The sequence below is a fragment of the Myotis daubentonii genome, chromosome 17 (genome assembly GCF_963259705.1).
Source record: "Myotis daubentonii chromosome 17, mMyoDau2.1, whole genome shotgun sequence".
In the NCBI taxonomy this organism is placed as follows: Eukaryota; Metazoa; Chordata; class Mammalia; order Chiroptera; family Vespertilionidae; genus Myotis; species Myotis daubentonii.
Genome location: NC_081856.1, coordinates 41,255,656 through 41,279,103, shown reverse-complemented (window position 1 = coordinate 41,279,103; position 23,448 = coordinate 41,255,656). Strand labels below are relative to the sequence as shown.

Sequence of the window (23,448 nt, the reverse complement as noted above, 5' to 3'; positions counted from 1 at the left end):
TGGACGTGGGCAAGGGCTGGCCGTGGCTCTGGAGTAGACAGCGAGAGTATCTGCCACAGATAAACAGAAGTGCAGCCAAAAATAAAAATGAAAACCAAAAGGCCTCCCCTGGGGCCAAAGGAAAGGTTTTAGAATGTACCTACAGTTTTAGTACAACAAAAGTTTTGTATATAAACCTCTCTTATATAAAAGGAAAAACAAAAAAGAAAAAACAGGCCTGGCTATAAATGCATTTTTTTTTCCATATAGAGTTAAAAAAAGAAATAGTGGGACAACTTCAGAGTTCTGCTGCTTCTGACCCCATGTTTCTCAGGGAAAAACCTCAGATGTGTGTAAAGCTGAGTATGCATGCGTGTACAGGTGTATGCACAGATGTGCGGCACCGGTGTTGATAATGGCACGAGTTGGAACAATCAAGCACGCCCACTTCATGCTGCTCGGCCAGGCTCCACGTTGGCCTGGAGAGGAGGGCGGGCACCTTCCCTTTGTGTTGCCTTCGGTGTGGTCTGGCTCCCAGCAAGGGCTACGTTCTGTACCCCACTCCCACAAGGCCTCGTTCCAGCTGGGAGGGTTTGTGTAATGGCCTCCCTGCCACATTCAGAATCTCTGCCCCATCCCATCACACGGGTCAAACCCATCAGACCTGTCTTCTTGCCCCAGGTCGATTCTTTGCCAGGAGACCCCGTGCAAAGAAACTTCACGTGAGGTACACACAGGTTTTCCCACTAAACCCAGCCATGCCTGAACCCAGTGGCCAACGCTCCAACCGAGATCCCCGCTGCGAAGGATAACATGTCTGCATCCCACCTGGTGCGCGGAGGGGCCTCAGAGGCAGAGGAGCCGCAAGTCTGACCCTGCAAGCTCTCCATCCAGGCGAGGGCACAGCAGATGAGATCTCGGGGGCTGGGGTTCTCCTTCAGGCAGGGATTTGCGGTAGCGTTAAAGCTATTTGTCCCTGCTAACTGTAGAACAAAATGACAATTTTTCAGTATTAGGACTTGTGATTTATTCGTTAGCCCTAAAAGGGAACGCTCATGATAACAGCAACAGAGGATGTTACACCGGCACAGATATTAAGGTGAACTGAATTTCACCTGCTCCTAAAGCTGTAGGCAGAGTAAAGCTATCTTATTAAGGAAACACAAGGGTATATTCCCCAGCCTACTAAATGCTGGGAAACATATGCCAAAAAAATTTGAAGGACCGGCCATAAGATGGAAATGAAACCCATGCAAGGAAATGGTCTTCGGAGACACAGCAAGAACCCCACAGTTCAACCTCAAAGGAGCTGTTGACAGCCAGGTCTCTCCAAGCTAATGCGCATGTTCCAGGCATAGAGTTGGGGTTTTAGTGCTAGATAGAAGCTTTGAGATTAGAGCTTCAATTATTGAGTGCTTACTGTATGCTGATGCTAGTCTAAGCACTCTCCATAGGACAACACTGGAAATCCATACGGTTGCTCTACCCAAAGTCACCCAGCCAGTAAGTTTAGAACCAAGATTTGAAGCCAAGTAGTTTGGCTCTAAAGCCTGTGCTCGCCCCCCCTGCCCCCCCCCCCAACACCCGGTTCCCACATTTTGAGAGAGTTTCTATGGGTTGCAAGTGAGGTACCTGGGTCAAGATAGAGTCACAGGATGGAGCATCATTACATGACCCTAGCTCCTAGATCTGAATTGTGAAAACACACCCATGCGGCCCCTAGTACAGCTATCACCTTCCGAGACGGAGGTGGGCGGGAGCTGCAGATAGCCAGGGCCCAGGGAACTGCTGTGACCCCTCCTGGAACAGACAAGAGCTAGTATGTTCCCCTCCATCCTCAGATCCTCTCAGAATGGGCCAGAGGGTAAGTGCCGTCTTTCTGCCATGGGACCCTGCCCTCTGTACCACCCCCTCCCCCTAGGCAAAGACCAATCACTGTGCCTCTGCAACTAGCCCAGGCCTCCGGAACCTTCCAGGGATGTGGAGTTGTTAGTTGTTTCATAACTGCTCAGCCTCCGTTTATGGGAAGAGGCTTCTCCTTCAGTTGGGACCAAAACGCAGGGCTTCCCTGTGGCACTGTCTCCTGGATTTTCATCTCTACCCAGCCAGCCTGGGCTGCGACTCCCCACGGACCCTTTCTAAAGGGCCGGTGCTTTGCATGAATTTCTTCTATGTGTCCAGAGGCCCCGCTCCTGCCAGGCGGCCCAAGCTCACCTAGAAACACAATCTTCCTTCTTTTACAATCTACCTCCTCCGTTCCCGCAGGAAGGAGCAGCCTGAGCTGAGACCAGCAGCTCAATGGCGCCACCATGTGGATGTCGGGGAATGAGCTCCAGCAGAACACTTCCACCACCATCGCCCCAGCAGGTACCACCCACAAGAAGCCAGAGGCTGGCGGTGGGGAACAGGGACCCACATGGTGCAGCCAGACCATGATTCTGTCATGCAGAGCACAGAAGGGTACTTGGCACAGTGTCCCCCCGCCCCCACCCCAGCCCCAGCCCCAGGGAAGGCAGTGGCCACAATGGCCTCCTTGGGCTTCCCTAGCTCCAGAAGGGACCCATGGGGGCGGCCAACTCAGGGCTCTCCATTGGTGGCAGCTGGCAAGATGCTGACGCTGTTTCCCCTTTTGGAAAATTAGATGGAATTAGCTTTGCTAAATTCTCTTGTCAGCCCGCCCACCAAATCCCCCAGTGATCTCAACAGGGCCCCCTGCCACTGCTAGCAGGATGGGGCCGAGTCTAACCTTCACCCCCACCGGCCTTCTCCCCTGGAGCCCGAGCCCACCTGCAGCTGCCGGCTCTCTGGCCCTGTCTCCCTGCTGCCATCCCAGGCCATGCAGCTCCTTGAAGGGGTGGGGCCCGGGACTCTGTGCCCATCAGAGATGCAGCAATGTCTTTACCAGGGGTTCTGGTGAGAGCAGGAGCTTCGCTATCAAAAAGAACTGGGCCACAATTCGGGCTCTATCGGAACCGCTTGAAGCAAGGAGACTAGTAGAGCTGTCCGAAGTCGTCTCCCTAATGGAGGAAATAACCTCTTCTTTACTTCGCTTGTTTGGTATGTGTCTACCCCACTATGCTCCATGAAGCAGACAGGATGTCTTCTCATGCTTTGATCTCCAGCACCCAGCACGGCGCCTGGCATGAGGATACACTCAACAAATAACTGTGAAAGGAAGGGGAAAATACCTTCCCGACCGGATCTTTAAGAGCATGAAACGGATGACATATATAAAGCAAGTGGGTCCCATGTGCTCTGTAAATGACAGTTTCTGGAGTGAGGGTAGATAGGGTGAAAAGGCAACTGTGGAGAATGGAGATGGAGTTTACCAGGAAATTGAAGTAGGACTGCAAGACGGGGTTCAGGTAGGCGCTATGAACTGAATGTTTGTGTCCCACCCAACTTCATGGTAGAACCAAATTCCCGATGTGATGGGTTTAGAGGTGGGGCCTTTGAGAGAGGAATGGAGCTAGGGCCTCTCTAACAGAAGACCTCAGGAAGCCCTCTTGCCTCTGCTTCCACGGAGGACACAGCGAGGAGACAGCTGCCTGTGAACCAGGAAGTGAGGCTCACCAGACAGTGAATCTGTCAGCACCTTGACCTTGGACTTCCAGCCTATGGAACTGAGAGAAATAAGTGTCTTGTTTAAGCCACCTATTGTTTTTGATAGCAGCCTGACTGGACTAAAACAGTGGGTAATCATGAATTTATAGTAGATCCAAGTTATCGTGTATGACCTTTTCTCTAGAAGTATTTGGCTCCTGGGATGCGAATATGGAAAAACTGGATTATTGGGTTCATAATGGGTTGGGGAAATATATACATTTCTTGATTAGGGTAGCCCCTGCACTTATAAAGAAACACTTTTACTCAAAAAGTACATACACAAGTAATGTAGCTATGATACAGTTTATTTCAACTAAACTAAAACAAAATACAATAACTCATTTCTTTGGGGGGGGGGGAATTATATGTATGCAGGGTTGTCCTGATTGACCATAATGTATTTGAGCAAAAAATATTAGGTACACCACACCTGAAAAAGCTCTCCGTACACAGTAGATACCAAATAACTTTGTTAAATGACCAGACATTTGGAAAAATCAAAACATGGTCATAAAACAAAGACAAATGCATGAGTTAAGAATCTTGTGAATTTAGAAAAAGACTGAGTTATGTTTTTATCTGTATAAAAAATCGTTCTCCAGCCTTTCATTTTTACCTATATTTTCTTTAATAGAAATAACCTAAAATTTGAAGGCCTAAATTCTTTCTTCGTGCAGCCTCAGGAATGTCAGATTCCCCTTCACACCTGCAGTTGTCTAAAGAGGAGCAGACCACTTCAAACAGAGACATGCAGATCTCACTTCTGTACCACATATGCAGATTCTGCGTGGGAAGAGTTCCTGATTTGGCTACCAATTCACTCAACTTAGTTCAAGACACAAGAACTGATTAGAGGACTCCGCTGGCTCTCATGTAGCCCATCAGCCTTTCTTTATCACTGAACACCAGTTAGTGACACTTGGCCCTCAGCTTAATCTGCACAAATGCAATTTGGGAATTCTAAGACAGTGATGTTAGCATATTTAAATGTGAAATGCAAGATCCTGATGATTAAATAATTTATTTTTTAAATATGCAAGCTGCTGTCTTTTTCAATAATCACTTTTTTAATGAACAAATGAAAAACAAAATGGCAAAAGAAGCAAAAAACTTGAGTTTCCAAAATGAGACAACTGTAAAAATTTCATATATAAAGACATGACTGGGGTAAGCTTGTATTGTAATAATAATGGTTCATTACTGTATATAATTGGACAGTAAAACAGCCCTGTCTGAAAGCACTGGATCAACTGTCTCTCCAAATCCTTCTAAGACATGATTCTACATACTAAAATGAAACATTTTAAATAAATGCAATGTATCATAGGACTACCAGTTTTTATATTCCTAAAAAAAATTAACTTTAATTACTATAGCAATGATTTAAATACATGTGCTATTAAAAAATTGTAAACATACTCTGACTTTCTTTCTTTACCTGCGAGATAATACTAAAAAGAAATTCCACAATTTCTTGATTCTTTCAAAACTAAGAACCAAAATATTAAACATAATAAATAAATATGCAACCTGGAGGCCTGGGAAAGGATATAGAATACCAAATGTAATACACCAGTGTATTAAAAATCCAGTATTTCAGTATTAAAATTTTTTCATCTTAATATAGTTAGGTTTATTGCTAATATAAATAAGCTTCATATTAAGGCACCTGTCATTACCTCTGAGAAAAATTTGGGTTCAAAACAAAGGATATATGGACTGTAAATATGGACTATTTTTCTTTCATTCCATCCATTACAGATATTATCAATTTTAAATGTTAAGCTTTTGTACAGCAGTAAATATATTTGAACATATTACCTGAATATAGTTAAGATGTTTATGATACTTTGATACTTTAATTAATGTATATGATACCTTAATTAAAGTATGTAATACTTTAATGGGGAAATAGGCAAAATCAACTCAAGAAGGTTGACAAATGACTAAATACAAGAAACATAATGACCTTTAAAAATTACATTGTAGGGATAGTGACTATGAACAGACCTTGACCAAGTCATTTAACTTCTCGGAGCCTCACTCTTTCCATTGGTAAAATTTCAACACTAGCTGCTCTGTCAACCTCAGAACACTGTTGCGAGACCAAATGAGGTGATGTAAAAACACCTGGCAAACTATGAAGCACTGAACAAACAAAGGGTATTATCATAGGCCAGATATCTCAAGTTTCTGATATTATGCTAACAAATAAGGTTATAGTCATTTCCTTTCGCATCCACTTGAGAACATCCTGTTTTAATCAATTAGGTAGTTGTGGCATGCATGGGGCAAAAATTTATACAAAGAGGAAATCTCTAAATCTGAGCGTCCAGAATTTTATGACATGATATTATGCTGTGAGTGGGGCACCCCACTGCCTGCTGGGGCTCAGGCGACCTCTGACACTTCCTTCCTGTAAAGAGGGGCAGACTGCTCAGAGAGCTTGGCTTCTGGCCTTTCCTCCAACTCCTGCACCATCTGCTATCCTGCAGCATGCACAGTTCCATGAAAAGAACTACATCTCACAACAGCAAAAAAAGGGTTTTAAGAGTATTAAACACAGATGAGCCCAATCACAGTACATGACTCAGCTTGGCATAAATCTGAAATGGTTCATAACCCCACCAGGTTCTCCCTGGCTTAGCCACAAGCCCGTCTTCTACATATAAAATGATTCCAGGCCAGCTTTTTCCAAAGTATGTTCTGAGGAACGCCAGTCAGGTTAGATGTTAACGAATGAGAAACATATCTGTGTTAAGTAAGTTTGGAATATGCAGAGGGAAATAAGTTTACTTACTACAGAATTTCTCAGTCTTTAATGTACTGAGTGTACACTGTAAAGAACAATAGACTGTACAGCATTTCCCAAACTCATCTGACCACAGAACCCCACAAGAGTTATTAGAGAGCTAATAACTCTTCAAACACTCTTTGGGAAATGCTCATCTAGCTAATTTGCCCGGTTTTAAACATTCCAGGGTTACATCTGGCAATAGTTACCCTTTTTAATTCCTAAAGGAGCAGAATCATTTTGCTCATAAAGCCAACTATTAAGATAACCTCCTGAATTCCACTCCGTAAGTATCCTTCCCAAAGCAACTAAGAACCAAATTTCCCTGACTACATACCGAGGAATTCAAGAAGTTACTCTCAAATTAATGAGAATTATGATTTTTAGGAAATCTTTATATCCTTCCTCAAACATTAAAAATACTAAGATCTAACACTAGATCTTAGGATCTAGAATTACAATTACTTTGATATGGGAGCATTTTGCCACAATATCACTGCAATTAACACTATTAATAATAATACGTACTAGTAGTAATAGCAGTAGTGGTGGTGGTGGTGGTAGCACTAAGCACCTATTTTGTGCCTGAATCCTCACATGCCCTCTCTGAATTTAGGACCTACTATTACACTCATTTTATTTATTTTTATTTTTAATTTATTTTAGAGAGAGGAAGGGAGAGAGAAACATCCATCAGTTGCTTCCTGCATATGCCCTGACCAGGAATCAAACCCACCAACTTTTGATTAATGAGATGATGCTCCAACCAACTGAGACACACTGGCCAGGGCTGTTACACTCATTTTAAAGGTAAGTACACTGAGGTTGAGAGCAATTAACTGACTTGCCAAGTGTCACACAAAGTAGTAAGGACAGAATCTCAAATTCAAATCTGAGACCTCACCTCAAGCTATTAATCACTACATAATGCCATCTTATATTTTGGTAACAAAACAAAAGCATTTAGGTCACATTCTGGTTGTTAAACTCGAAAGTTGGAGTGTATTCATACAGATCCAAATGGATTGATATTTGGTTTTGGATTTCCTTTTGAGCAAACTCCTAGGAATTCCTTAAAGAAGATACTTAAAAAATTTTTTTTTGTTTTTATATTTTTTAAAGCAGAGAAAAATAGACTGCTCTTTATCAATAAGTTTAGATAAGGGAAGGATTTCAGAAATCTGCATCCAAGGTGAAGACATTATCTGTGTTTTCCGCCATCACTGCAAAACGCTGATACTCTGAAACTCGTTTCTCAAAGAAATTTGTTTTCCCTTCTAAAGAAATGTTTTCCATAAAATCAAAGGGATTTTCTGCCTGAAAAATCTGAAAAAAAGAAGAAAAAGAAATGTTATTAGATATTCTGAAGAAGCCAAATTATATCCCACAAGAAGAGCAACAGATAACACCTATCTAGTCACCCACAGGACCACCCATTCCCTAAGGATCTGGAGAGGCTCAAGGCTGATAAATGTTCAGATGACTAAAATCACCTACTAACCTCTTCAAGATACTATGCTAGCATCTCTGGTATTCTAAGAAGTAGAAAGGGAAAAGGAGGTTATCTCAGGAAATGAAAGATTTAACACCAACCAACTAAAATGTTTTCAGCTTGAGAAATTTAAGACACCATAGATATTATAGACATTTTTCACAGGTGTTACCATTAGGTAGTCACCTAAACATGATAGCAGAAAAGATTAAATTCCCAACAGTGTAGTGTAGACCTAAATATTTCTTAGTTTCATAAGAGAATAATCACATCAGGTAAGGAACCATGATGAGGTAAGACAGAATAAATCCTACCCACAGTGACCTTTCCAAAAAAGTGGGACATATGTTGACAAGAAGCTTTTTTATTGCTTCTCAATTCAAGAAGACGTGAAGATACAGCTGGCGGAAACTGTGAAACATTTTAATGAGTCATGAGGGGCAATAAAAGAGGACTTTTTAATTTAGGAGTATTCCAGCAGAAACTATGAACACCACAGAAAGAATACATTCAAATAACCCAATTAAAAATGGGCAAAGAATCTTAGTAGACAAGAAAGCATTTCTCTAAAGAAAATTTACAAAAGGCCAATTAGCACATGAAAAGATGCTCAAAATCATTATCCATTAGGTAAATGCAAATCAAGACTACATTAAGATACCATTTCACACACATTAGGGCAGACAACAAGCATTGGTGAGGATGTGGAGAAATTGGAACTCTCATATACTGCTGGTATTAATGTAAAATGGTACAGGACTGTAGAAAACGGTCTGGAAGTTCCCCTAAAGATTAAAACTAGAGTTAGCATATGACCCAGCAATTTCACTTCTAGTTAGGTATCCAAGAGAAATGAAAATATATGTCCACACGAAAATTTATACATCAGTGTTCATAGCAGCATCATTCATAATAGCCAAAACGTAGAAATCACTCAAATGTTTATCACCTGTTAAATGGATAAAATTTAGTATAGCTAAACAAAAGAATATTACTGGGCCATAAAAAGGAATAAAGTACTGATAATACTTTCATTATACTAAGTAAAGAAGCTAAACACAAAAGACCATATGCTATGTGATTCCACTTATATGAGAAATGGGATATACAGAAGAGGCAAATTTAAAGAGACAGAAATTAGATTATGGTGCCTAGGTCTGAGGTGGAGGTGGGCGAAAGAGAGATGTGACTGAATGCTAATCGGTACAGAGTTTCTTTGTGGGGTGATAAGAATAATGTTCTAAAACAGATTGTTGTGATAACTGCATAAATGTGAATATATTAAAAACACTGTATTCTTCATTTATTAATAGATGAATTGTATACTCTGTGATTTATATCTTTACACACACACACACACACAGGTGTGTGTGTACTGTCCTAAAAAATGTATACATACTTCAGCAGCTGATAGCTTAATTTTGAAAATGAAATGTATTTTAATGAACACTGCCTTTAAAATTATTCAAAGTGTGTGTATATATTTTGGAAATATATATATATATATATTCTTAATTAAAAAACAACAACACACTTCTACGCTAGTATGGTTGAGTGGTAGAATTCTGTGAAATTTTTCCTGTCAGAAAGTGTTTTAGGAGGGAGTGAAAATTTGTGCTACCACATACAGCCAGATAAGTGGAAAAAGTACTGGACCAATAGTTATAGATTCACTGGATTTAAAACTGGCAACCTTCCAAAAATCTGATCCAAATCATTCATGGCATAGACAAAGTAACTAAGACCAAGTGAAATTAAGTGACTTGTTTTTGACACACTGAAGTACTCAAATATTTACCGACTAATACTAAACTAAAAGAGAAATTGAAAACATCATAAACATGGCTCCTAATTGGAATTCTGTATAAATGACAACCATTTGCTAATTTAAGTAATCTCTTATTTTACCAAAAATTGTCATCATTAAGAATAGTTCTTCTTACAGCTCCTTGAGTTCAAAGTTTAGTTTATGTATTTTAATTGCTGTTTTCTTAATATATACATTCAAGGCTATAAATTTTCCTGAGGATTCTATAAATTCTGATATATACTAATCTTATTGTCATTTAGTTTACATTTTCCATTAGTTTATATTTTCACTTTTAATCTCATTTTAAAGGATATCTTTTCAATTTCTAAGTAGATGGAACTTTTTGGCAATCTTTTATTATTACTTTCTCATTTAAATGCATTAAAATCTAAGAGGTCTGTATAATTTCTGCTTTGGGGAGTTTATTGAGAGATGTTGAAAGCCTGTGAAAAATGATGTTTTACACTATGTTTAGATTTTCTTTTGTAGGAGGCATGTTTTATATACCCAAAGGGAAAACTAGACGCAGGGGTCCAAGGTTTTCCAATAAGCAGGAAAGCATGGATGTGTGGGTGTGAGGATATGGTGGTGGGATAAAGGATAGCGAGTTCATGTTAAGGTTCAAGTAAGCAAATTAATTTTCTTATAACAAACACATTGGTATAACTTAGGAACAAATATAAATTTTTAATACACAGTTTATAAATTTAAGAGATCATATTAACACATTGTATGTGGGGAACGTGTTTACACGTTTTACGTATTTATACGTTCTACCAGTGTAGTAGAGCGCGGGACACGTATTAATACGTTTTTTATAGACTAGTGGTAGAATGCGGGTAACGTATAAATACGTGAACTAAAGTTATTGTAATTTTACTGAACGTTGCCATTTGCGCAAAAAATTAGCAAAAATGGCCCGCGCCACCTGTTAGTGCGCGATAAAAACTACCCGCAAACAATGTATTAATATAATTGTAATCTTGATTTCTCTCATTACTTATCGATAAACAGAGAGAATGTTGCAACTAAAATTATAAAATACTAGAGGCTCAGAGCACAAACTTCGTACACTCAGGGGGTACCTCAGCCTGGCCTGCGCCCTCTCACAGTCTGGGAGCCCTCGGGGGATGTCTGACTGCTGGGGAGTGGGTCTAAGCCAGCAGTTGGACATCCTTAGCACTGCCACACAGAGGCAGCGCACTGACCTGCAGTGAGCATCTGCCCCCTGGTGGTCTGTGTGCATCATAGCAACCGGTTGTTCTGCCGTTCAGTCAATTTGCATATTAGCCTTTATTATATAGGACTAGAGACCTGGTGCACAAAAATTTGTGCACTTGGGGGGGGGGGTCCCTCAGCCTGGCCTGTGCCCTCTCGCAGTCTAGGACCCCTTGGGAGGTGTCTACCTGCTGGGTTAGACCTGCTCCCTGGGGGATTGGGCCTAAGCTGGTAGTCAGACATCCCTCTGGCAGCCCGGGAGCCCTTGAGGGATGTCCACTTGCCAGCAGGGAGCAGGCCTAAGCTGCAGTCGGACATCCTTAGCGCTGCTGGGGAGGTGGGAGAGGCTCCCGCCACCACCACTGTGCTGGCAGCCATCAGCCTGGCTTGTGGCTGAGCAGAGCTCCCCCTGTAGGAGTGCACTGACCACCAGAAGGCAGCTCCTGCATTGAGTGTCTGCCCCCTGGTGGTCAGTGTGTGTCATAGTGACCAGTCATTCCCAGTCTTTCTGCTGTTAGGGTCAATTTGCATACTAGCCTTTTATTATATAGGACTAGGGGCCCGGTGCACGAAATTTGTACACTGGGTGTGTGTGTGTGGGGGGGGTCCCTCAGCTCAGCCTGCCCCCTCTCACATACTGGGAGCCCTCAGGCGTTGACCCCCATCACCCTCCAATCGCAGGATCGGCCCCTTGCCCAGCCTGGGGCCGGGGACCCTCATTTCCCCCCATCACTGGTTCTGCCCCCAGCCCAGGCCTGATGCCTCTGGCCCAGGCATAAGGCCTGGGCAGGGGACCCCCAGACCCCTCCGATTGCTGGCTCTGCCCCTTGCCCAGGCCTGATGCCTCAGCCAGAGGCGTAGACCCCCATCACCCTCCGATTGCATGATCGGCCCCTTGCCTAGGCCTGACGCCTCCGCCAGAGGTGTCAGGCTTGGACATGGGACCCCCATCTCCCCCCGATCACTGGCTCTGGTCCCCGCCCAGGCCTGAGGCCTCTGGCCCAGGAATCATGCCTGGGCAGGGGACCCCCATCTCCCTCTGATCGCTTGCTCCACCCCCCGCCCAAGCCTGACGCCTCTGGCCCAGGCTTCAGGCCTGGGCAAGGGGACCATCATATCCCCCCAATCCCCGGCTCCGCCCCCCAGCCCCCCACCCAGGTCTGATGCCTCGGCCAGAGGAGTTGACCCTCATCACCCTCCGATCACCAATTACCGGATCGGCCCCTTGACCAGGCCTGAGGCCTCCAGCAGAGGTGTCAGGCCTGGGCAGGGGACCCCCAGCTCCCCGCGGTTGCAGGCTCCGCCCCTGCCCAGGCCTAACGCCTCTGGCCTAGGCGTCTGGCCCGGGCAGCGGGGACCCGCAGCGGCAGCGGGGGGCGCCGCGATCGCGCGGGCTCCGCCCCTGCCCCTGCAGGACACCTCTGGCTGCAGCGTCCGGCCCGGGCAGCGGGGACCCGCAGCTGCAGTGGCCCCGCGATCGTGGGCTTCGCTTTAGGCCCAGGCAAGGGACCCCTAGCTCCTGGGACTGCCAGCTTCGACCGTGCCCAGCTCCCATCGCTGGCTCCACCCCTACTTCCTGCTATCACTGGCCAGGGCGGAAAAGGCACCTGATTCTCTGATCATGGCTGGGGGGCAGGGCAAAGGCGGCCCCAGGGCCGCCTTTGCCCTGCCCCCCAGCTCTTAGCTCCCCCCTGGGTTTCCAATCACTGTCAGTGGCAGGGGGCTTCTTCCTGCTTTCCCTTTCGCCTCCCTGCATTGTGCCTACATATGCAAATTAACCGCCATCTTGTTGGCAGTTAACTGCCAATCTTAGTTGGCAGTTAATTTGCATATAGCCCTGATTAGCCAATGAAAAGGGTATCGCCGTACGCCAATTACCATTTTTCTCTTTTATTAGTGTAGATAGTTTATCTTACAAAAACCTTTCCCTCACCTGACTCTTTACAGTATTTCTGTAGTTACCAGAATATAAATGCATAACCAAAAAAGATAATAATTACCCAGAATCATGAATTTCATAAGGCTTCTCATTAAATGCAATTGAAACTTACATTTCCATGCTAAGAAATCAAACTTGTACTAGTAATTTTTAATTACCATGGTGTGGAACACAGTAAAGTTCTGTGAATGTTCCACTTACGTTGAATACAACATAACCACTTATTGTGCCTTTACTGTAAGTATGACACTATTTTAAATGCTTTAAACAATACTTTGTGGTATTATTATTATCATCTCCATTTTATGGATAGGTAACCGAGATAAAGCTTAAGCAACTTGCCTAAGTCACATAGCTAGAAAGTAGTGGAACCAGGATTCAAACCCAGGTAGTCTGGCTGCAGCTTCCATCTGCTAAGTCATGAGAAAATCACACCTCTTTACGAAACTCAGATACATTATATCTGATAAGCCAAGTGACAGAAATAACTTCAAGACAGCTGAGTTCAAAGAGTAAGTTATGATAGTTAATGTTGTCATAATAACTATTTCCTATTTAAAAGTATTTACCCAGCCCAGTTGGCATGGCTCAGTGGTTGAGCACCAACCTATGAACCATGTGCCCAGGTTGTGGGCTCAATCCCAGTGGAGGGTGTGCAGGAGGCAGCCGATCAATGATTCTCTCTCATCAGTGATGTTTCTATCTCTTGCTCCCTCACCCTTACTCTCTGAAATCAATAAAAATATATTTTTAAAAAAGTATTAACGCCAAAATTACAACAAAGACACATGGAGATTTATATGAGGGTAAAACACATATATGCATATGAAATGCAATTATTTAAAAATAATCCGATTTTAAATAATACATGCAATTATTAGAAAATAATTTATTGAGCTTATTAGTTCTAAGATTTATCAGCCTCCTACTTCTGTTATGAATTTCATTTTACGTTTCAAAGGATTTTGCAAAGCCAATTTGTTCATGCAAAACAATGCAATGGACATTTTAAAAGTAAACTAGTATGTTACAAATGATTTCAGTTGAAATACAATATTTTAATCACCTCATTTGACAATAACATTTTAGCTTAGTAGTAATACATTTTAAAACATCTTACTTTTGAGAATCCAAGTTCCACAAGTAATCTGTCAGCTACAAACTCAATATACTGTTTCATCAAAACACAATTCATTCCAATGAGGCCAACTGGCAAGGCTTCTGTTAAGAACTCCTGAGAGAAAAAGAAAAATAGAATATAGTACAAAGACAGAACAATAAGTATGTATCTTCCAAATAAAAGGATAGTTTTAGTCTTATTAATCTTCTAAGTCACTAATCTTGCCCAAGAAAAGTAAACTAGGTTAAATTCTTTCAACATGGCAAACAATGTCCATTTTTTTTAAGTTGATTTCTTTTTTAAAAAAATATATTTTATTGATTTTTTACAGAAAGGAAGGGAGAGGGATAGAGAGTTAGAAACATCGATGAGAGAGAAATATCGATCAGCTGACTCCTGCACACCTCCCACTGGGTATGTGCCCACAACCAAGGTACATGCCCTTGACCGGAATTGAACCTGGGACCTTTCAGTCTGTAGGCCAACGCTCTATCCACTGAGCCAAACCAGTCAGGACCAATGTCCATTTTTTAAAAAAATGTTTGGGATATTTACTGTTCACATTATTTCACATTCTCAAATAGCCAAAATAAATGGAAGCTAATTATCAAATTACTGGCACTTTTAATTTTTATATTGATTGATTTTAGAGAGGAAGGGAGAGAGGGAGGGAGGGAGGGAGGGAGAGAAAGAGAGAGAAATATCGATTTGTTGTTCCACTTATTTATGCATTCATTGGTTGATTCTTGTGTGTGCCCTGACTGGGGATTGAACCTGAAACGTTGGCGTACTGAGAGGATGCTCAAACCAACTGAGCTACCCAGTGCCAGGGTAAATTATGGTACTTGGAGATACTTTGTTCTGAAATATCTAGAAAAAGATTCACCAAAGATAATCATTGTGGAGAACTAATTATGGAAGGATATTACAAAAGAGAGAAAACACAATTAACAAAGAAAATGAGACTGGAAGAGGGTTGGGAGATAAACTGTACTCCAAGTATATTAAAAGACAATGGTAAAGTGTTAATAGAGGAAAAATAAAAACATTAACCATCTGGACTTAGTTCTCAAAATGATTACAGATACCAAAATGTATTTTATGCCTTTTCCCCTCTCCCAATATAAAAAGTTTGGCCGTTTAACTATGCAGTATTTAAGAACATTCTTTAAAATTTGTTTTACTTTTAAACTAGTTCTTTCAAATAATAAAAACACATCCTAAGTGGAGCATCCAGATCTTTCTAGTCATAGATCGTTACATGCTATAAATTGAGTTTTACTATTCATTAATTAATTTATTTATTCTATAAGCATCTGGTGCATGCTTCTAGCTAGATACCCTGCTAGATTTTTGAGAATACAAAACAAACAAGAAACTATCACTTCCCTCTAGTAGCTAACAATCTAAAAACATAAAGCTAAAATAATTAAAATAGTTTGTTATGGCACAAAATTTGACAGGTCAACGAGACAGAAAAAAAACAGTCCTTAAACAGACTTTATATACGTAAAGTAATGTATAATACTTACATATAGAGCAAATTATAAACTGACATAATAATTGTAATACATTATCTACTGGTCCTGTCAGATTGACCATATGAAATTGCTGATTTTTATTTTTACCTGCAAAATGGCAGTTTCATATGAGTCAACCTAATAATAGAACGATACACACTTCAGAAAGTGATGTGTTAATCATATATAAGCTTCCCTGCTTACCTGCTCAATTTCAACAGCATTAACGATGATCTCCCTGACCCTTTTTTCTGAAGGCTTATTTACTAAGTATCGAAACATCAGGCAAGCAAAGTCACAGTGAAGCCCCTAAAACAGAAGAAAAAATGTCAAAAAAACCCCAACAAGTTTAATCAGCTATTTTCACACAGGGATGTGTCAAGCATCAGATAGAACAGGGTCTCAGAATGCGAGAATGTAGAAGAAGGATTAAGAGGGCCAGGAGGTTCTTTTCTTCAGATCTCATTAAAATGCAAATTACAATAACCCGTAATAAAAAATGTCAGTGCCAGCAAATCTTAGCTTATCAACATGAAAAAAGGATAATTAACAACACCAAAACCATGACCAAAAGCATTTTAGAAAGGAAAACAAAGCAAGAAGAGCTATATAAAAGTTCATTCATTTTTAATGTCTAAAAAAATTAAGAAATGATTTTAAAAAGTAAGTATTTAAAGAACAGATGAAACACTCAGATTTTGAAAAGACATTTATATTAAACTAGAGGCCCGGTGCACGAAATCCGTGCACAGGGGGTGGGTTCGGGTGGGGGGGTGTCCCTCAGCCCGGCCTGCACCCTCTTCAATCTGGGACCCTTCAGGGGATGTCTGACTGCTGGTTTAGGCCCGATCCCTGTGAAGACATCCCTCTCGCAATCCAGGACCACTGGTTCCTAACCACTCACCTGCCTGCCTGCCTCGCCCCCCAACTGCCCTCCCCTGCCACCCTGACCTCACCCCCAACTGACCTCCCCTGCCACCCTGACCTCACCCCCAACTGCCCTCCCCTGCCACCCAGCTCTCGCCCCCAAATGTCCTCCCCTGCCACCCTGATCTCACCCCCAACTGTCCTCCCCTGCCGATCTGATCTCGCTCCTAACTGCCTCTGCCTTGGCCCCCACAACCATGGCTTTGTCCGGAAGGAAGTTGGACATCCAAAAGATGGCCAGTTGACCCGGTCTAATTAGCATATTACCCTTTTATAAGTATAGATAAGAATGGCTCAAGATAAAAATGAGTTTAGTGCAATGAAAATGGAAAGTAAAGAATTAAGCATACCATTTGAAGCTGAAAAAGCAGAAATGACATTGCAAATAACTCAACCAAAGAAAAAGTTGTGAAATACCTTGACAACAGAATGGTTATGCAAATACAAGAAATGGTATAGAATGTTAAATAGTTGAAGAACAGAGCAAGGAGATTCAACCTACAATAATTTAACCCATAATAAACACAGATGTTCTAAAGCTAAAGACAACAAAGAAAATTTCAAAAAGTCAAAAAGTCAAAAAAAAAAGAGAAGCCAGAGATACAGAAAAAGGATGGCATTCCAAACAAAATTAACAGAGAAGGACACTAAGGCAGAGTCGATTAACATTTCTAAACCACAAGAAAAATGAAACAATTTTGTAAGTCACCAAAGGGTGAAGAAGAGGAAGACACAGCCACTTTAAAGGATTACAAATGAGAGTTTTCTTAGGTTTTTCTAAATAAATCAACAAGTAACTGAAAACTATGTACAATAATAAAAGTGTAATATGCTAATTAGACCAGACATCCTTCCAGACGAAGCCAGGGCTGCGCACTGACCACTAGGGGGCAGCTCCTGAGTTGAGCACCTGCCCCCTGGTGGTCTGTGCATATCATAGCAATCGGTTGTTCTGCCGTTTGGTCGATTTGCATATTGGCCTTATATTATCATATAGGACTAAAGGCACGATGCACAAAATTTGTGCAAGAGTAGGGTAATGGTATCTCGCAGCCCTTTTCCAATTGCATTAGAAAGTTAAATGTTAAAAAGCCAAAAAGAAAATGTGTGTGATTACTTAACTCATCACACAAAGCTCATCAATAAATTTCAAGGTTTTGTATGTTAAAAAAACAAACAAAATAAAAAAGCAAGACAAACTGGGAAAATATTTGCAATAGATATAACAAAATTCATATTTTATATTATAATCATGATAAATATTTTTAAAAATCATTTAAAAATACTTAGTGAAAGAGCTCAATCACTATGCATTAGGAATATATACCAACGAAAGTAAAGACAAGAATAAGCAAATACAGAAAAAAAATATAAATGACTAATATTATTTTTAAATGTTCAATCTAAGTAGTAATCAAACAAATGCAAATAAGACCAGTAATGAGATACCATTACCCTTATCGAATTTGTCAAATAGCCTGATTAGTGGTTGAGCATCCACCCATGAACCAAGAGCTTATTGGTTCAATTTCCGGTCAGGGCACATGCCCAGGTTGCAGGCTCAATCCCCAGTAAGGAGCATGCAGGAGGCAGCTGATCAATGTTTCTATATCTCTATCTCTCTCCTTTTCTCTCTCTATTAAAAAAACAAAACAAAACAAAAACCAATAAAAATATATTTTAAAAAAATTTGTCCAATATTTATCACATAAATCCAAATTCTAGTAAGAGAATATTAAGAAAAGACACATTCATAGGTTGCTAGGTAGGGCTGAATATTGCTATAAAATTTCTGGGAAGAAATCTGCAAGCAAGTATGAATGACCTTTACAATTTTTATACCTTAAAATCTAGTAATTCTACCTCTAGTAAATCTAGCTTAGAAAAATATTATGAATTTGGGACAAAGCTTACATACAAAGATATACATTTTGCATTATAGCAAAGCAAATAAACAAAATATCTGGAAACAACCTTAATTTCTAACTATAGAATAGTCAAACAGTAATATTCATTAGAATATTATATATCTAACAAAATTATTGTTTACAAAAAATGCTTACTGTCATAGAAAAATTCTCACAATATTCTGCTAAGTGAAAAAAAAGAATAGCTTACAAAAATACAAGAATATCTCAAATTGTAAAAATATGATGTCTGGATATATCTACATAGATTTAAATGTCAAAAAAACCACCCAGAAATGCAATGAAATACTAAAAGTGATTATCTGTGTTGAGATTGAGTGATTTTATTCTCTTACTTCTCTATAATAATCAGATATGACATTAATAATAAAAATATAAGAAATTTAAAGACATGAAACAACAAAAGATAATTATACAAAGCATTTTATGGCACTTAAAAAGTACTCACACATACTGTTTAATTGTATTTTAACAAAACCCTTTTAAGGTTCATATTTGAAGACACTGAGGCTCAGAGAAATTAAGGCCACTTTGAGGTAACCTCAGCCAGGATTAGTGTAGTCAATAAACATGAATTGAATTGCTGTAATGGACTAAATACTGAGAACAGAAAGATAAACTCAAGGAGCTTAGAGACTAGCAGAGAAGAGAGAAAAGATGTACAATATATGTTATGGACTATAAGATAGGAACAAGTTCCAGTTTCACAGCGATACATGGAGGAAAGAGTGATCAATTTTACCTAATTAGGTCAGGAAAGTTTGAGTTGCAACTTTAAGAAGGAAACCAACAAATTAAAAAACTGGTAGGAAAGATGGAAAGGGTATTGCAGGTAGAGGGAGACAAGGTTTAGTTACTATCTGGGTGTGTGTGTGCAAAATAAAAGAAATCATCTAAAATGACTCCCAGATTTCAAATTTAAATGAGTGAATGGAAGTTGGCAACCCTCAATAAGCTAGGGAAAACAGAACGAAGAATAAACTTGGGGAGAAAGATGAGTTTGACTTCGCCTTCCAGGAAAAACCATCTAACGTGCACCCGAATACACAAGTTTGGAGCTCAGAAAAGAATAGATGGACTTAAGACAAAGTTTTGGTTTTTATGAGCATCTGGGTGGTAGCTAATTCCATGAATAAATTAGATCAGTTAGGAGGTCATACACAGTGAAAGAGGGAACCAGGATACAATATTTAAGGATGAGCAGAGGAGACTGAGGAGAAATAGTTAAGAGGCAGGAGGAAAGCAGTGTCTTAAAAGCCAAGGAAGAAATGACTTTCATTTAATTACCAGGATCCTTGTGTCACCATAAGCATTTTCCAGGGGAAAGAAAAATAAATGAACACCAAGTATAAATACAAATACTAACAGAAGAATACTTCATTCCTTACTTCATCTCTGCTGATGAGTTCATTGGAAAAGGTGAGTCCAGGCATCAGACCTCTTTTCTTTAACCAGAATATAGCAGCAAATGAGCCTGAGAAGAAAATTCCTTCTACAGCAGCAAAGGCCACCACCCTTTCCCCTAGGAGACAAAAACTAGTTTCATTGTACGAAATATTATATGCTGCAGACATTTTTAAGCTACACACACACACACACACACACACACACACACACACACACACACTTTACATATTTTTATAACAATATCACAACTATTCTGCCCAGAAACCAAATCAAGTTAGTGAATAGCCAAGAGTCCTTAGGAGGAAATCTGCCTCCTCTACCTACTAGAGCAGAAAAGTACAGAAAGGTATATCTACTTCAAATCCTATGTCTAACGCTGAACTCTCCTATAGGTCTTGGTATGTAGACTAAGGAGAACCTTCTACACTAAAAAAGAAGAGGTGATTTATCTGTGCACCACACGTGCCTGTGAGTACAGTAAGTGTGTGTGCATGTGTGTGCCTCAAGAATGGAGAGTAGAAGATGGCTTTTATAACAAACTAGAGGCCCGGTGCATGAAATTTCATGCACGGGTAGGGTCCCTAGGCCTGGCTGGTGTACTCACTGTTAGACAAGGACTTTGCAGAAGCCAATCTCCTAACATGTCTCTAGTGGCAGCATATCTGCAACGTTATCTCTTGCGGATGATTATAGGTTTAACCCAAAAGAAGATCCTTCTCAAGCCCCATGCCACATTGCACACCTGAAATATTTATGTACATGTCTGTCTAGGGAGAAAAGTTTGTTTGGTAAGACTGTAAAATAAAGGCAACTGAGGACTTGAACCAACTAAAGATCATAGTTGGTATCCCAGTACTTGTTGGGAGTCCAAATACACAATAGCAGGCTCTTAATAAATGTGTCCTGATCTAAATCAATGGAAACTATGTAAGTACTAGATGATAAAAGACATTATGAAATTGCTAAAACTTGATGCAAAAACTGAATAAATATTTATAACTTCCCAAACAAATGTCATTATAATATTTAATTTCAAAAAGAAAGATGACTAAGTTTAAATATTACTGGCTGTCTCTAAATAGTGTTCTGGTTTGTTCTTGTTCTTTTCCCTGATTATCGTAAACAAACCAAATCAGATAGATCAATTATATCAAATACAACTATTCTGCCCAGAAACCAAATCAACAAGTTTTTTCAAAATCTTTTTTAAATTAAGCACTATATCTCAATTTTTAAAAAACTAAGCATATATTTAAGAATTTTTAGCTATGTTGGAGTTGAATCTTCTTATAACATGTTAACTTTCAAATAAGCTAATGCTTTTTTAAGGAATATTCTTAGGTTCTCTTTAGCTAAATGTAAAGGATTAGAAGAGTCTGGCTCTGAGGAAAGAACAGTTGTTCTACTGCATTCTAGTAGGTCACCTAAAATACTAGCAAAGCCCTAAGCCAACTTCATCAAGCTAAAGGCACTAACGGTGCAGGTGGCACAATTAGTTCATAAAACTGCACTTCCCCAACCAGTTAACAGGAAGTACAGGTGTTTGGTGAAGCGAGACAATGTTTTCGTGTCTTTTAGCTCCTCTCCCAAAGAGAGCCACCAATGTGTTCTTCACTTTTCCTTTCCCACCACCCATTCCACTCTCCTGCACCATTTGAGACCATGTTCTTTCCACCGAGGTCCTGACTCAGAACCCTAAATGGAGTTTGCCTTGAGAGTAAGCAATAGGGAGAACTTAAATGGAGCCTCTGGTGCTGCATGCTGGCTGCACCCTCCTTTAATTTTCTGTATTTCTAGGTTGCTTTCTTTGGCAGTGTCATGAAATACATGCTTTCTTGGCACCTGTTCTTCATTTTTTTTTTTTGCCTGTTCTCAATTTTCCATCAGTAATTATCCATCCTAATATTTTCATTGCATATTGAACACCTTAGAATTTCCCTTTTTTTAATCTCTAAAGCCATTGTTTCTCAAAATATGCCTTTCAAACCACTTGTAGGAAATCAACTATGTATAAAATACAGATTCCTCAGTCCTACCTGGGCCTCTTACATCACTCGGGTGAAGACCAGGATTCTGCAGGGCTTACCCACAAATTCTCCAGTGATTTTTTTGCACATTTAGAATCACTGCTTTTCTCATTCTTAAAATGAACTGAAGGCAACACAAATGTATCTGTTTCTTCCCTAATGTACTGTAAGCTTGTCATACCTTACATCACTGACTGTCAATGTGTGCTCCAGGGATCGCTGGAAATTCACAGACCAAGGAGGTCTGTGGGGTCAAAACTATTTTCTTAAAAATACTAAGGCACTACTTTATATTTTTTACTACCATTCTCTCCTGAGTATATAGTGTTTTGCAGATGCTACATGACATTACCATAATAATCTGAAAAGCCTAGTAAAATACTCTCCCTTTTCTAACTACTTATCTGAATGAGGGTGGATTTTTTTTGTACACTTCAACTAAAACAACATCATGCAAATACAGAAGCAGATATAATTCAGCTGTCTTCTATTTAGTCAGGCATTAAAAAGATTTGCAATAATTAAAAAGTATGCCATTCTCACTAATTCTTTTCTGAAAAATATAGTTTTTTCATAAATACGTTAAAATCTAACAGGTTATTCTCATTTAAAATGCATTAATAAATATGTTTAAAGTTTATTAGTTTTAATTTCTAATATGGAAATATCAATAACCCACACAAATAAAAGCACTCTGGAGTCCTCAAAAATTTTTTAAGTGTACAAATGAGTCCTGAAATAAAAAATCTTGAGATCTGCTTCTCCACATTTTAATTCAACCCAGAAAGTAAAGAACACAAATTATAAAATAGATAAGAATAAGACAGATACTTAGAGCTATTCAAATGAATGATCTGAATAGTTTAACTAATTTTAAAAAGATGTACTGAGCAACTACTACATATAAGATACCATGTTAATCACTTCCTTTAAAAAGTTATAGAATTTCAACTCATCCAGAAGAGTAAAAAATAAGCCTGTTCCTGCAAATGGTTCCTTGCTCTAGTTGAATGCACTAATCTTTAGTTTTTCAGAAACTATATATTTGTTTCCTGAAGAATGTAAGACTTTGACTCACCTTAAATTTAAAAAATAAACATTCCTGAAAGCAGATATAAACTGTGGATTGCTTTAAGACTCTTGCCAGATCTATGTGACTGACGTATTTACTTGTTATTATACACTGACATCTTAGCCTTTCAACTTTCAATTTATTAAACAGAATAGATACAGTTTTCGATTATTTTAATTTTTAAAAATAACTTTATTGATTTTAGAGAGAGAAAGGGAAAGAGAGAGAAACATCGATCTTGCCCCACTTGGGGATGAACCCACAACCTGGGTATGTGCCCTGACTGGGAATCAAACCCACCACCTTTTGGTGTTCAGGACAATGCTCCAACAACTGAGCAGAGCAGTTTTAGATTATTTTAATCCTGGTTTCTAATTAATTAGAAAGAATGATTCAAATAAAGGTGCACATTGAGACTTTGAGACAGTTATACCAGGTAAAATAGTATTATAACGCTCAAGGCAAGTTTGATATATATAAATTAAAGCTACAAACCAAAAGTAGATTTTCTATCTGCTATCCACCGCAAGGCCCAATCTGCTTTTTTCTTAACATATGGCATTGTTTCAATTGCATTAAATAAAAATTCCCTGTAAAAACAAAATAATT

General features: G+C 39.8%; 1 protein-coding gene across 2 annotated transcripts in view; it reads right to left on the bottom strand.

The window, feature by feature from the left end:
* Positions 1–3,874: 3,874 nt before the first annotated feature.
* Positions 3,875–23,448, bottom strand: part of RRM2B (ribonucleotide reductase regulatory TP53 inducible subunit M2B) — a 33,017-nt gene continuing 13,443 nt past the window's right edge. For both annotated transcript variants that reach the window (XM_059672029.1, XM_059672030.1), the window contains exons 5-9: positions 23,335–23,429; positions 19,722–19,855; positions 15,683–15,787; positions 13,959–14,072; positions 3,875–7,705 (exon numbers count right to left, since the gene is read on the bottom strand). In XM_059672029.1, coding sequence (XP_059528012.1) covers positions 7,553–7,705; positions 13,959–14,072; positions 15,683–15,787; positions 19,722–19,855; positions 23,335–23,429 — 601 coding nt within the window. In that variant the 3' untranslated portion in view covers positions 3,875–7,552. The remainder of the gene's footprint in view (positions 7,706–13,958; positions 14,073–15,682; positions 15,788–19,721; positions 19,856–23,334; positions 23,430–23,448) is intronic.